Genomic DNA, 14,144 nt, shown 5'->3' with positions numbered 1-14,144 from the left:
TTTCTAACTGAATGTAGCTACCAAGTCTTTTTATTGCAGGAAACAAGATTTATATAATTTAATTTTATATTATCATAATAATAATTCCTAAGAAATTGGCTTTTGCTGGTTTTTTTTTTTTCCCCCCACTGTGGTCAACTTCTGACCCTATGGAGATTTCAGTTAATACATCATTGCGGGGGTTCCTAGGTGGTTCAGTGGGTTAAAGCCTCTGCCTTAAGCTCAGGTCATGATCCCAGGGTCCTGGGATCCAGGCCCCCCCCCCCCCCCCATTGGGCTCTCTGCTTGGCAGGGAGCCTGTTTCCTCCTCTCTCTGCCTACTTGTGATCTCTCTCTGTCAAATAAATAAATAAAATCTTTTAAAAAAATACATCATGGGGAATTTATCTTATTTCAGAATCAGTGTTTAGAGCCAGATTTGTGAAATGCTACCTATGTAATTCAAACAGTTAATCTCCCAAGTGGTTAAGAAAAAAAAAAAATCCTAAAATAATTATTTGCCCAAATTATTCTAGCAGCCACTAGATGTCTCTGTTGTCTCATGTTTAGGAAGAAAGATCTCAATGTCTAGGAAGAAAGCTGGAACGCTGGAAAAATTTCCAGGTTTTTTCTTTTCTTTTCTTTTTCTTTAGGCAGATCCCCACTTAGAAAGTTCCAATTAAATGTTGATTGAATCAGTTAAATAAACTGATGGCTTTTTTAATATAAACAATGGCTTTCTTTGATAGCTTAATGCAATAAAGGTTTATTACCTTACATTTAAGGTGTGATTAAATATGGCAGTCATTTCCAATGTGCTTTTTCAGAATTCCTAAGTTATAACTTATGTTGTTGCTAATAACTCATACCTTGGTACAAATAAATGAACATGAATGCATCTTTGCATTCGTTTATCTAAAGGGAAGATGAAATTACAGAGGCAGCGATGATCTAGGCCAGCCACTTATGTTTGTGACTTGGGCTCGTTTTATTTGTTGGTGATGTATTTCAATTAATCCTTTTGGGGCTTTCATATTTGTTTCTTAAAATATTGTTGATCTCTAAAAAATTGCAGCAAAGTGAGGCTTCCATGTGTAAGAGTTTTCTTTTTATCATCTTATATTCAGAGATTTAGAGAATGTCCATGCGTCACTTTTTCCAGAATTGGGGTAAGGGGACAGTACAGCAGCATTTAGTGAGCCTGGAACTTGAACTGCACTATGACAGTTAAACCAGAATAACTCAGTTAATAGCCTAATTAGATAAATCCTAAAGCAAACAGAATTTTTTTTTAAGATTTTATTTTTTTATATCTCAGAGAGAGAAAGAGCACAAGCAGAGGGAGAGGCAGGCATGCACTGAGCAGGGAGCCCAACACAGGACTCGATCCAAGGACCCTGGGATCATGTCCTGAGCTGAAGGCAGATGCTCAACTGATCGAGGTGTCCAGGCGTCCTGCAAATGGAAATTTTTAAAAAGCACTGTAATTGGTCCTAAATTTGGGCCTTTTAAAAACCTTTTTCTTAGGAAAATCAACAACTACTAGTGAATCAGATTGAATTGGAACAAAGCCATGAGCTTCGTGTTTCATAGCTTTACTAATAATATGCTTTTCACATACTATCAAATTTACTTATTTAAAGTCTACTGTTTGGTGTTTGTGCCATATTCACAAAATTGTGCAAATATCACTACTTTCTAATTTTAGAACATTTTCAACATCTGAAAAAAAAGAAACCTCTACCCATTTGCAGTCAGTTCCCATTTCCTTTCAGACCCTCCAGCCCCTGGCAGCCACTATTCTGTGTTCTGACTCTATGGATTTGCCTCTTGTGAACATTTCATATATATGGTCTTTTGTGTCTGGCATATTTCACTTAGCATAATGTTTTCAAATTCATGCATGTTATGGCATATATCCATACTACGTTCCTTTTTATGGCTGAATAATATTCCACCATATGATGAGTATACCACATTTTGTTTGTTTGTTTTTTTAAATATTTTATTTATTTACTTGACAGAGAGAGATCACAAGTAGGCAGAGAGGCAGGCAGAGAGAGAGAGAGGGAAGCAGGCTCCCCACTGAGCAGAGAGCCTGATGCGGGGCTTGATCCCAGGACCCTGAGATCATGACCTGAACCGAAGGCAGCGGCTTAACCCACTGAGCCACCCAGGTGCCCCCCCCCTTTTTTAAGATTTTATTTATTTATTTGAGAGCATGAGTGAGGGGAAGGGCAGAGAGAGAAGCAGACTCCCTGTGGAGCTGGGAGCCCGATGCGGGACTTGATCCGGGGACTCCGGGATCATGACTTGAGCCGAAGGCAGTTGTCCAACCAACTGAGCCACCCAGGCATCCTTGTAGTTTCCCATTTAAAAAAAAATTTCAGGGCGCCTGGGTGGCTCAGTGGGTTAAAGCCTCTGCCTTCAGCTCAGGTCATGATCTCAGGGTCCTGGGATCGAGCCCCGCATCGGGCTCTCTGCTCAGCAGGAAGCCTGCTTCCCCCCCATCCCACCCCGCCTGCCTTTCTGCCTACTTGTGATCTCTGTCTGTCAAATAAATAAAATCTTAAAAAAAAAAAGTTTCTTGGGGCACCTGGGTGGCTCAGTGGGTTAAGCCACTGCCTTCAGCTCAGGTCATGATCTCAGGGTCCTGGGATCGAGTCCCGCATCGGGCTCTCTGCTCAGCAGGGAGCCTGCTTCCCTCTCTCTCTCTCTGCCTGCCTCTCCGTCTACTTGTGATTTCTCTCTGTCAAATAAATAAATAAAATCTTAAAAAATAATAGTTTAAAAAAAAATAAAAAAATAAATTTCTTGGGGCGCCTGGGTGGCTCAGTCAGTTAAGCGTCTGCCTTCAGCTAAGGTCATGATGGTGGGATCCTAGGATTGAGCCCCGCATTCTCCCTTTCCCCTTGTTCCTCCCCACTGCTCATGCTCTCTCTCTCTGTCAAAGAAAAAAAAATCTTCTAATGGTTTGTCTGTCTTTCTTTTCCCCCTATGTTCATCAGTTTTATTTCTTAAATTCCACATTTGAGTGAGATCATATGGTATTCGTCTTTCTCTAACTTACTTTGCTTAGCATTATACTCTCTAGCTTCATCTATGTTGCTGCAAATGGCAAGTTTCATTCTTCTTGAAGACTGAGTAATATCCCATTGTATATATATGCCACATCTTCTTTATCCATTCATCAGTTGATGGACATTTGGGCTCCTTCCATAATTTGGCTATTGTTGATAGTATTGCTGTAAGCATCAGGGTACATGTACCCCTTCAAATCTGTATATTTGTATTTTTGGGTAAATACCAGTAGTGCTGGATCGTAGGGTAGTTTTACTTATTTATTTATTTTAATGGAATGCAACAGTACTTTAGTTATTTCAGTGCTGCAGGTCAGTTGATCTGTGCCACCCACAACAGACCTATTTTTCTTTGAAGATTACCTGACATTTTTTTGTTAATGTTACTGTTTTTTGGTAGGCTCTACGCTCAACATGGGGCTTGAACTCAACCCTTAGGTCAGGAATTGTGTGTTCTACTGACGGAACCAGCTAGTCATCCCAGGGTAGTTCTATATTATCTCTTTTGAGGAACCGCCATACTGTTTTCCAGAATGGCTTTACAGTTTGCATTACCCACCAGCAGTATAAGAGGGTTCCTTTTTTTTGCGCGTCTTTGCCAACTTGTTTCTTGTGTTTTTGATTTTTGCCATTCAGACAGGTGTGAGATGGTATGTCATTGTAGTTTTGATTTGCATTTCCCTGATGATGAGTGATATTGATAATCTTTTTGTGTGTCTGTTGGCCATCTGTATGTCTTCTTTGGAAGAATGTCTATTTATGTCTTCTGCCCATTTTTTCAACTGGATTATTTTTGTATTTTCGTTGTTGAGTTTTATAAGTTCTTTGTATATTTTGGATACTAACCTTTATCAAAAAAATCCATTGATATGTATCATTAGTTTTTTTTTTTTTCCTTTTTTCTTTTCTTTTTTTTTAAATTTATTTTTTATTTATTTTCAGCATAACAGTATTCATTATTTTTTCACCACACCCAGTGCTCCATGCAATCCGTGCCCTCTCTAATAACCACCACCTGGTTCCCCCAACCTCCCACCTCCCACCCCTTCAAAACCCTCAGATTGTTTTCAGAGTCCATAGTCTCTCATGGTTCACCTCCCCTTCCAATTTCCCCCAACTCCCTTCTCCTCTCTAACTCCCCATGTCCTCCATGCTGTTTGTTATGCTCCACAAATAAGTGAAACCATATGATAATTGACTCTCTCTGCTTGACCGATTAGTTTTTTAAAATTCTACTTCCAACTTTTTTTTTTTTTAATTCAGACTTAGGAGGTGGGAGAATAATTCAATGAAAAGTCATGTACCTTTTTCCTAGAGTCACAGATTCTTAATGTTACTACCTTTGAAGATTTACTTATTTATTTTTGGAGAGAGAGAGTGCATAGTAGGGAGAGGGAGGAGAAAGAGAATTTCATGCATGCTGAGCAGGGAGCCTAACACGGGGCTTGATCTCATGACTCTTGAGATCATGACTTGAGCAGAAACACTTCAAGTTGGACGCCCAACCCACTGAACAACCCAGGCATCCTAATGTTGGTACCTTTGTACATGTTTTCTCTGTATTTACTTTTCTCTGCTGATCTATTTGAAAGTTGCAGACTCATGATGCATTTCAGAAAGTATTTAAATATGTGTCTCCTAAGAACAAAGACATGTTTCTATAAAAATGTGTTGGTATAGTTATTATACACAAATTTAATTTTAATGCAATATCTAATTTGTATTCAGATATTGTTGGTTGTACCTATAATGTCCTTTATGGTTTTGTTCCGTCTCTGTTGAGGATTTATCAAGGATCATGTTTGTCATTTTTCTTTAACCCATAATTTCCCTTTCTTTTCTTTATTGTCATTGAGGTTAGTTATTTTGTAGACTCTCTTAGGATGTGGATTTGTCTGATTGTTTCCTCATGATCAGTTTCTGGTTAATTTTCAGCAAGAGTACTTACTGCATGGTGGTGACGTGTCCTCAGTGTGTCACCTCAGGAAGCATAGAATATGTGTCCTTTATTGGTAATAGTAAGTTTGGTTACTCAGAAAGGTGGTGCCCTCCAGATTTCTCCATTGCTAGGTACTTTGATCAACATATTTTATTTTATTTTTTTAAAGATTTTTATTTATTTATTTGACAGAGATCATAAGTAGACAGAGAGGCAGGCACAGAGAGAGAGAGGGAAGCAGGCTCCCCGCTGAGTGTAGAGCCCGATGTGGGGCTCTGTCCTAGGACCCTGGGATCATGACCTGAGCTGAAGGCAGAGGCTTAACCCAGTGAGCCACCCAGGCGCCCTGATCAACATATTTTAAAAATAAATTCTGTATCCTGTGACTTGATACTTGTATTTGAGCATTTGTAGTGTTTAGAAAATGGTGTCTTACACCAAGAGAGGAAATATATGCTTTAGTGGGAAGAATGATTTTAAAACCTGTAGATATACTAAAAAGTTGCAAAGTAAATGTGAACATATAAAAAGTGGGTTATTGAGGAATGAGTTCTAAGGCACACAGATGCCTTTAGTGCGCCTAGTGGTACCAGACTTTCCTATGTCTTAAAATTGTATTTTAATCCCTGTACAGTTAATGTATAGTATTGTATTCGTTGTAGGTGTACAATATAGTGATCATTAAGTCTGTACATCACCCAGTGCTCGTCACAACAGGTGCCCTCCCTAATCCCCATCACCTATTTCACCCGCCCCTCACCCACCTCCCCTCTGGTAACCATCAGTGTTTGTCTCTGTAGTTGAGAATCTGTTTTTTGGTTTGTTCCTTTTTTTTTTCCTTTGTTTCTTAAATTCCACATATGTCCGAAATCATATGGTATTTGTCTTTCTCTGACTTATTTTACAAGCTTTTCCTATTTTTTACAAAAAGAACCAGAAATCCGTATACTTTTTTAAAGATTTATTTATTTTGAGAGAGAGAGTGTATGTTTGCGCTTGTGGGAATGAGTGGAGGGCAAAGGGAGAGATTTTTCGGACTCCCTACTGAGTGGGAGCCTGACGCATGACTCAATCCCATGACTCATGAGATCATGACTTGAGCAAAAGCCAAGAATTTGTCACTTACCTGACTGAGCTGCCTAGGCGCCCCAGAAATCCATATTTTTGAGTGAAATCCTGCTTTACAAAACGACCCTAAGACATTTTGGACTACTAGTTTGTGCTCTCTTTTCTAAAGGGATGCTGGAGTGTTTGATACAGGGTGAGGTCAGCCATAAAAGGATTAGTTTTAAGCCGGACTACTGTAAGATTAAGGACTATGGTGCAGAAGGGGTATGTGGAAAACTTGGGAAGAGAGGGAGAAAATCATCTGTGGGAGTAGATTATCTTAGAGAAAGCAGAGGTGAACTTTTTAACAAGGAGATAGTTTGAGAACGATGTTAGAATATGTCTGATAGTGAGAAGATGGTGAAAACTGCTGTTTATGAAGAAAGGGAACAGTGCCATCAGCTGACTTGTTTGGAAAGTCAGAATGTGGCATATATTTTGTAGTACTCTTCCATATAATTCTAAGTCTTCAAATTAATACCTTTTTCATTGTGTTCTTGTACTATCTATTGTGCTTTGATTTGTTCTTCTCACTGACTTGGTTTATAACAAAAATTCTTTACTCTCCACCAGCTTCGGGCACTGTACTCAATGTACCTCCGAAAAACAAAAAGTTTGAATAAATTGCTCTATCACCTGTTCAGGCTTATGCCAGAAAATCCAACTTATGCAGAGACCGCTGTTGAGCTTTCAAATAAGGATCCTAAAACATTCTTTACCGAAGAGCTCCAGTTGAGTATTAGAGGTCAGTATGATGTGTGTTTGTGTTCTTTCTGGTAGACTAGGTCCAGATTAGGTTGTATTTATTATGCTGTTCTCTCCAGAGTTTGGAGAATAACCCAAACATGTGTCCTGGCTATGAGAAGATTGAACTGCACGATTTTCCATATTTGTCTAAATATCACATGCAGTTAAATCTTGTGTTAAGGGTAAGAAATGTATACATTTTTGAAGCTTTGTTTGTTGAAACTGTTACCATTTGTTCTGTAAGCAAATATTTGTTAGGTGATAATGTTTTGTAGGCCTGTAAATAAGTAGTCTTCAGTTGGGGAAACGAAGATGAGTAAAATTTATTTCCTTCACTCCAGGAGCTCAGATTTTAGCTCAGGGGATAAACATGCATGCATCTAGTTGTACTTCAGAGTTTTAAGTGGCTTCCTTAGAATTGAAATTTTTTAAATGTCTTGGAGACGTGAGGAGGGCACTATGTCTTGCGAGTACTGAGACGGATATTCTAGGATTTTTGTATAACACATCAGTGAGGTCTGGGGAAAGTATAGGGACCAAACTCTTTTCATAATTTATAAGAAGACAGTCTTTAAATTTTTCCTTTTTTTGTTTAAAGTTAATTTATTTATAATCTCTATACCCAATGTGGGACTCAGACTCATGACCTGGAGATTGTGATTTGCATGCTTCATCGAGTGAGCCAGACAGGCACCCCTAAATTTTTCTTGGTTTCTATTTAACTTCTTTTCCTACTCCCTGTGTGTAGGGGGTTGGGGTTGTCCTTTTTAAGATATGTATGTTCCCCTTTTTTGTGATCTAGCTTGTGAGATAGAGAGTGCTATGTCTAGGCAGATTTTTCAGTGTCATTTGGGATCTTCTTTCTTTTCACTTCTTTTTGCCATTCCAGTGATTCATTTTGAATGTGTGAGAGAAAGTGAATATTCTAGAGTTGTGGATTCTTCAGTATATTTGTTTTTTGATCTCTAGCTCCTAGTGTTAAGGAATTAAAAATGATTTTCTGGTCTGTTATTCTGTGTAAAAAATACATATTACTAATTAAGAATTTGTTTTTTCCTCAGAAACATCAACTCTTCCCTACCATATCCCACACTTGGCTTGTTCAGTCTATCATATGACATTAAAAGACTTGCCTGCCATGGTTAGGCTGTGGTGGAATAGTAGTGAGAAGCGTGTTTTCAATATCGTAGATAGATTTACAAGCAAGTATGTCAGCAATGTTCTTTCCTTTCAAGAAATTTCTTCTGTGCAAACAAGTACACAACTATTTAATGGCATGACGGTTAGTATTATATTGATTTTTTTCCAGAAAAGTTGTTTGAATACTGGTTATGTCTATCATTTGTAGTGAGTATCATCACAATATTAACCATTGGTTCAGAATTTACAGAAGTTGTCTATTTTCTAATTCTTGGGTATCAAGTCTTAGTGTATAGATTGAAACAATGTTATAATTTCATTTATTCCCATCAAAGTTTTTGGACATTCATTAATTCGTTCAAAATATATATTGGAATACCTGTAGATTCCAGGCAGTGTGTGTCAGTCACTTGGGAAATGGACAGTTTAGGGGTCAAATTCCTATTGTGTAATAAATATACCATCTAATAAAGGGAAAAGTGTTACCGATATGTTTTTTGCATTGGAAACTGGAAAGTGGCTCATTAAGAGGAAGAGTGCTCTGCAGTCAGCATGGGAAAGATTCATCTGACTGAGGGGGTTAGATGCACCTTTATGGAGGATGATTACTTTGAAGTGGGCAGGGTTGTGTTTTAGGGGCAGTGAGGAGAAAGATGTTGTATATAGAGAGAACAGTATGGCAAAAGCAAAAAGCGTGGAGATGAGAGTTTAATTTCTGCGATTGCCCTAAGAAATGATGAATAAGCCAGCATTCATACAGAGCAGGATTCCTGAAGGTAAATAGAGAATCAGTTGCTTCCATGATGAATTGGGGCCATGTTGGGAAAGGCCTCAAATGATTATCTAAAATATTTGGTCCTATTTGGCCACTGGTAATTTTCCTTTGAGGCAAGTGACACTGTCAGTGTAATAATTGGTAAAATTGCTCTGACTGCAATATATAGTATAGGCTGTTGACATGGAGCTTGGGTTCAAATACACAGTCAGGGGAGACACACTGGTGTAGACATTGTGAATAACAAGGAGGGCCTGAGTGAGGGAGTATCAGTGAGAATGTTCCATAAAAGGAGAGGTATGTTAAAAATTTTGTGATGATTTATCCAAACTTGTAGCTAGTTAATATCTGGGAGGAGGTAGAAGGAAAAATTTAAGACGATGCTATGGCTTTTAGCTTGGAAATAGGACAGTCAGAAGAGTGCATAGGTCAAGCATGATAATTTGTGTTTTATGTTGTTTGCAATGCTAGTATGAAAACTATAAATCTAACAGTTGATGGTTGACTTTAGAGCTCAAGGGAATTCTGTGGCAGAGAAAGACTTAGGAGACTTCCAGATACAAATGATATTTGATACCCTGGGTATGGAAGAAAAGCAGGAATTAATTCATTCTGTCCTGGTCTGTTTCAAACTATGCGCCAAGCCTAATTTCATAAAACATACTTTTTTATGAGCAGGATTTATTTTGAAACTAACTTTCAATTTCATAAGAATCACTATAAAATGTCAGGTATATAATCCTGTGTAATAAATATCTCTTGTCCAGTAAACCAACGTGTTTACCTCGGACTTTGAGTGAAGACTGACTGTTAATAGTCAAGCTATCAAGATGTGTTTTGTATGAAAGGAAAGAAATGTACAAAAAGTATTACCTTTCCTATGTTGCAGGTTAAAGCTCGAGCTACTACTAGAGAAGTGATGGCTACTTACACTATTGAGGACATAGTTATTGAACTTATAATACAGCTGCCTTCCAATTACCCCTTGGGTTCAATAACTGTGGAGAGTGGGAAAAGAGTAGGTGTGGCTGTTCAGCAGTGGCGGAACTGGATGCTGCAGTTAAGCACTTACCTCACCCATCAGGTAAGTTTCTGTGTGTACATTCGGCTTTCCAGTTAGTCCTTCCGACCTCCTCTTTGAAAGGGCAGTAAGACAAAATATATCACTTCTGATTGAGGTTGGAAGAGATACCGTATTTCCTTGGGTCAACACAGATGTATGACTGAGTGACCTGACCCTCCCTACTGAGCTGTTTTCCTTTTTAAAGTTCTGCATTTCTTTTCTTTTTTTTTTTGGTTTTTGAGAGGAGTTGACTTTACTCCACTCACATTGTGGATGACACAAAACTATACATGGTGTTAAAGAAATTGTTTGAGAGGGAATCTTTTTGTAAGATACTGGATCGATGAATAACTTTGGAGCTACTTTTAGTCTAACATGCCAACTCTCCTTTTGTGATTAGAGAAATCTCAGTACTCTCAAAGATCTTTGACTTTTAAACATACTGTAGCTGTTTGCACGTTGAAGCTATAAAACTTGATGTATTGGTGCAAAACCTTTCTTTCAGGTCTTTCTTTAGTGGAGAAAAATTCTATCTGGTTTCTAAAACTTGGCAGGTCATTTTAAAAGCCAACATTCAGAAAACTTAGGAGATGTGAATATAGCCAGGCAGATTCTCTCTTTCTAAATTAAAATTTAGGGGCACCTGAGTGGCTCAGTTGGTTAAGCGTCTGCCTTCAGCTCAAGTCATGATCTCAGGATCCTGGGATCGAGCCCCATGTCATTGGGCTCTCTCTCTCTCTTGTGCTCACTCTCCCTCTCTCTATCTCAAATAAATAAAATCTTTTAAAAATTAATTAGTTAATTAAAATTCAACTTTAAAGTTTATGAAATTGAATAAAAATAACTTTGGTATTCAGAGTATATTTACTCTATTTTTTTCCTTTTTGTTAACAGAATGGAAGTATTATGGAAGGCCTAGCTTTATGGAAAAATAATGTAGACAAACGTTTTGAGGGTGTTGAAGATTGCATGATATGTTTCTCAGTCATTCATGGCTTTAACTATTCTCTTCCCAAAAAAGCCTGTAGAACATGCAAGAAAAAGTTCCATTCAGCCTGCTTGGTGAGCCCAAAGAGAAATTAACTTATTTATATTTTATGTATATTTATATGTATGATATCTAGAAAAGAAAATGATGTTAAACTCGTAATTGTAGTTAATAAGAGGCATATTAAAATGATTTTTCAAAATCTGTAAAAAATAATTATTAATTTACGGAGACTGGTAGCATCAAAGCACTTTAATAAATGGGTGTTTTTATTATAGCTCTCTCACACAGTAGATGGTCCTGTCAGATCTAGACCATAAAGGAGACTGAAAAAACTAGGGGCCATCTGGGTCTTAGAGCTCTTTACTCTTTTTAAACATCATATTGAAAAGAAAGCTGCCCAGTGTACAGTCGCTTCATAAGGAGGTCTTCCTGACATGTCTTAGTGGTTGGGTGGTGTGGGAGCCGAGGGAGAAAGAGTTATACTGTAGCCTTTGGAAGTAATACTGAGTTGTGTTGATTTTGGAGAGGAATGGGGGAAGCTAAAATGTTGGTATCTTCCCTTTTCCACTTAATCATAGTTAAGCTTACCTTGGATGTATATGTAAAATGACAGCTTTAAAAGGTTCTTTTAACATATAAAAAAACATTTTTTTTTTTCCCAGTACAAATGGTTTACGTCTAGCAACAAATCCACTTGTCCACTCTGTCGTGAGACCTTTTTCTGAAATTTTTTCCTTCCACTGGAATTGATCCCTGAAGAAAATCAAACAAGGACTGTGGATCTGGATCCATCTTAAAGTGTTGATGGGAGGAGGCCAGTGAGCGTTACTTTTAAATAGCACCTTCTCTGGAAAATTATTTTGGTTAATGTAATGATCCTAAGATCAGGTTTACTTATCTTTAGATTGCTTTGTAAATGTTTGAAAACCTTTTCTTTTACATAAGAATATTACATATTTGAGAGAAAATATTTATATTAATAGTTTAATCTTTTTGTATATTTAAAAATAAATATGGAAATACCCTAAATTACAGAATTGGAATTTGTGAAAGCACTGTACAACTATATTATACTAAAAAGCCCACTAGGTTTGTTGACCTATGTTCTAGAAGAGTCCAAGTGAGGCAAATGAATTGAGAGGGTTGATTTATATCTACAGATATTTTAAGATTTATTTATTAGTTATCAGAACAAAATTAATTAGTATTCTGATATTTGTAGATTATTTTAATGATAAAAATGAGGCCAAGCTATTAATATAGCTTATCGTAAGCTATTTGAAGCATGCTCTGAAATCCTATATAAAAGAGTGTAAACTGAAATTTAAGGTGTCTCCATTAATCAAGGGTTATGAAATTCAGAAAATTAAATTCACGGCACTGACTTTTTGCTGTGGAAGAATTTCCGTTTGTTAGTGAAATATGAATTGCATTCTTGTCAGTGAGCTTATTACTCCGTTTGAGTGAGTCTCTAGAGGGTATGAAGTTGAGAGAAACAGAATTAGATTATTTCATTCATGAAGCAGAGTGGTAGTTATCCCTCTATTGAGAGGGAAGAAATAAGTATTTCTGGAACTTAAGACTGATGGAAAAAACAAAAATTTTAAAATGTTGTAGAAGGCTTTCAATTTTGTAAGCAAATTTTGCTATTCTTACTGGCCAAAGTTACACTAAATTAGAGATTTGGGGGAGCTTATTTTTTCCAGCCTTTAGAAGTACAAGTTAATAATTTTAGTATTAAGTAAAATTCAGTAAAATGGGCTGAAGTGGAATAGGTGAATACGTTCCGTTTGCCACAACACTGTTACCCTTAAAAAATTGTGCCCACGTTATAAAGGTATGGAAGTTTGGAACTTGGAATAATTTTATTGCAGTCTTCCATTACATGGGAAATATTAACATATCTGATAGCAAGTTTACTTGAAAGATCAGCTGATCATCTCTGTTGCAAATGTTTAATTGGCAAAAAGAAGTCATGTTAAATAAAATCACTGCTTACCATCACCTGGGTAAAATGGTTATTATTGAAATAGGATGAATGTGGTCAGAATATCATAGTCGAGAGAGAAGTATTATGCGTGAATTATAGATCTCTTGAGTTGAATATGTAGATGCAGTGTCCTGCCCAGTTTTGTCGGTCTCTTGGATTTTTCTCCCTAGTGTTTATTATCTTATAGCCTTGAGACTCAAGGAGTCAGTGAGAACAGATAGCAAAATTCTACTACCTCTTCTTAATCCCTTTCTTAAAATATTCTCTATGTGTCTCTCTGACATAGTAATCCCAAAGGATTGTGTTACTCCTCTGTGAAAGTTGCACACTTTTCCTTTAAAAATGGTTTTATAATAAGACCTTGTTTATAACTTTTCCAATATTGGTACTTCTTGGCTTCTGACCCAGACCTCAAGTAGAACAGAAAAGGGAATAATGGAGCATTGTTTTTCCGTTGTTAGCATCTAGGGCGTCAAGTTCTTGGTGAAACACTATAATTCAGTGGAATACCTACTCTTCATACTTAGGACTCTTAACACATTTCTTTGAGACTTGTAAATATAAGTGTAAAGCTTGTTACTGTTTATATGCTTAAGAAAAAGCTTTCCAGAATAAGACTGAAATTCAGAATATCATTGATTAAAGTTTTATTTATACAGCTTTAACAACTGCAGAGCATCCCTTAAAATTTTAGCATAAGGACATTAAAAATTGCATGATTCAAAGCCCATTAGCAAAATTATTAATTTAAAATCCTAATGTAAATCGCAAATTCTAGAATTTATTTTTAACTCTTATTTATCACATGTTCTAATGTATGTACATAAGTTTCTGTGGCTTAATATTATTTGATAAGTTTTTGTGGTGTGGACGATTGTTATTATTTGATTGTTATACCATATGTGCCCATTAAAATTCTTTTTAATTATAAAATATTTCAAATATACAGAGTAATAATAACAATAATATAAATGCCCTTGTATTCCTCACAAACTATTTTGCCATATTTGCTTCTGATTTTTAAAGAAATAAAATCTTCCTCTTTTGTACTTCTCCCCGATGCCATCTCCTCTTTCTCTCCCTGAGCCAACCTGCTGTTCTGAAGTCGGTGTAACTCTTCCCTATTTAAGAGTTTATATTTTATCATGTGTTTCTATCCATAAATAATATATAGCAGTTAAAAAAAATTTATTTGCAATAGCCTATTGTATGTAATCTTTTGTGACTTACTTTTTCACTCAACATAACTGCTGTTTACTTGCCCGTTCATTTCAATTATTATTTTTTTTGTTGTTGTTATTTTGAGCAGTGCGGCAAGTGTACATCCTTGATA

At 36.7% G+C, this 14,144-nt stretch overlaps 1 protein-coding gene across 2 annotated transcripts in view; it reads left to right on the top strand.

The window, feature by feature from the left end:
- LTN1 (listerin E3 ubiquitin protein ligase 1) overlaps window positions 1-13,865 on the top strand; it is a 69,593-nt gene extending 55,728 nt beyond the window's left edge. For both annotated transcript variants that reach the window (XM_059164536.1, XM_059164535.1), the window contains exons 26-30: window positions 6,679-6,850; window positions 7,914-8,134; window positions 9,657-9,851; window positions 10,725-10,892; window positions 11,484-13,865. In XM_059164536.1, coding sequence (XP_059020519.1) covers window positions 6,679-6,850; window positions 7,914-8,134; window positions 9,657-9,851; window positions 10,725-10,892; window positions 11,484-11,546 — 819 coding nt within the window. In that variant the 3' untranslated portion in view covers window positions 11,547-13,865. The remainder of the gene's footprint in view (window positions 1-6,678; window positions 6,851-7,913; window positions 8,135-9,656; window positions 9,852-10,724; window positions 10,893-11,483) is intronic.
- The last annotated feature ends 279 nt before the right edge of the window (window positions 13,866-14,144 follow it).

The sequence above is a fragment of the Mustela lutreola genome, chromosome 2 (genome assembly GCF_030435805.1).
Source record: "Mustela lutreola isolate mMusLut2 chromosome 2, mMusLut2.pri, whole genome shotgun sequence".
Classification (NCBI taxonomy): Eukaryota; Metazoa; Chordata; class Mammalia; order Carnivora; family Mustelidae; genus Mustela; species Mustela lutreola.
Note: the sequence above shows the minus strand (reverse complement) of the source record. Positions and strands in the feature narration are given on the sequence as shown.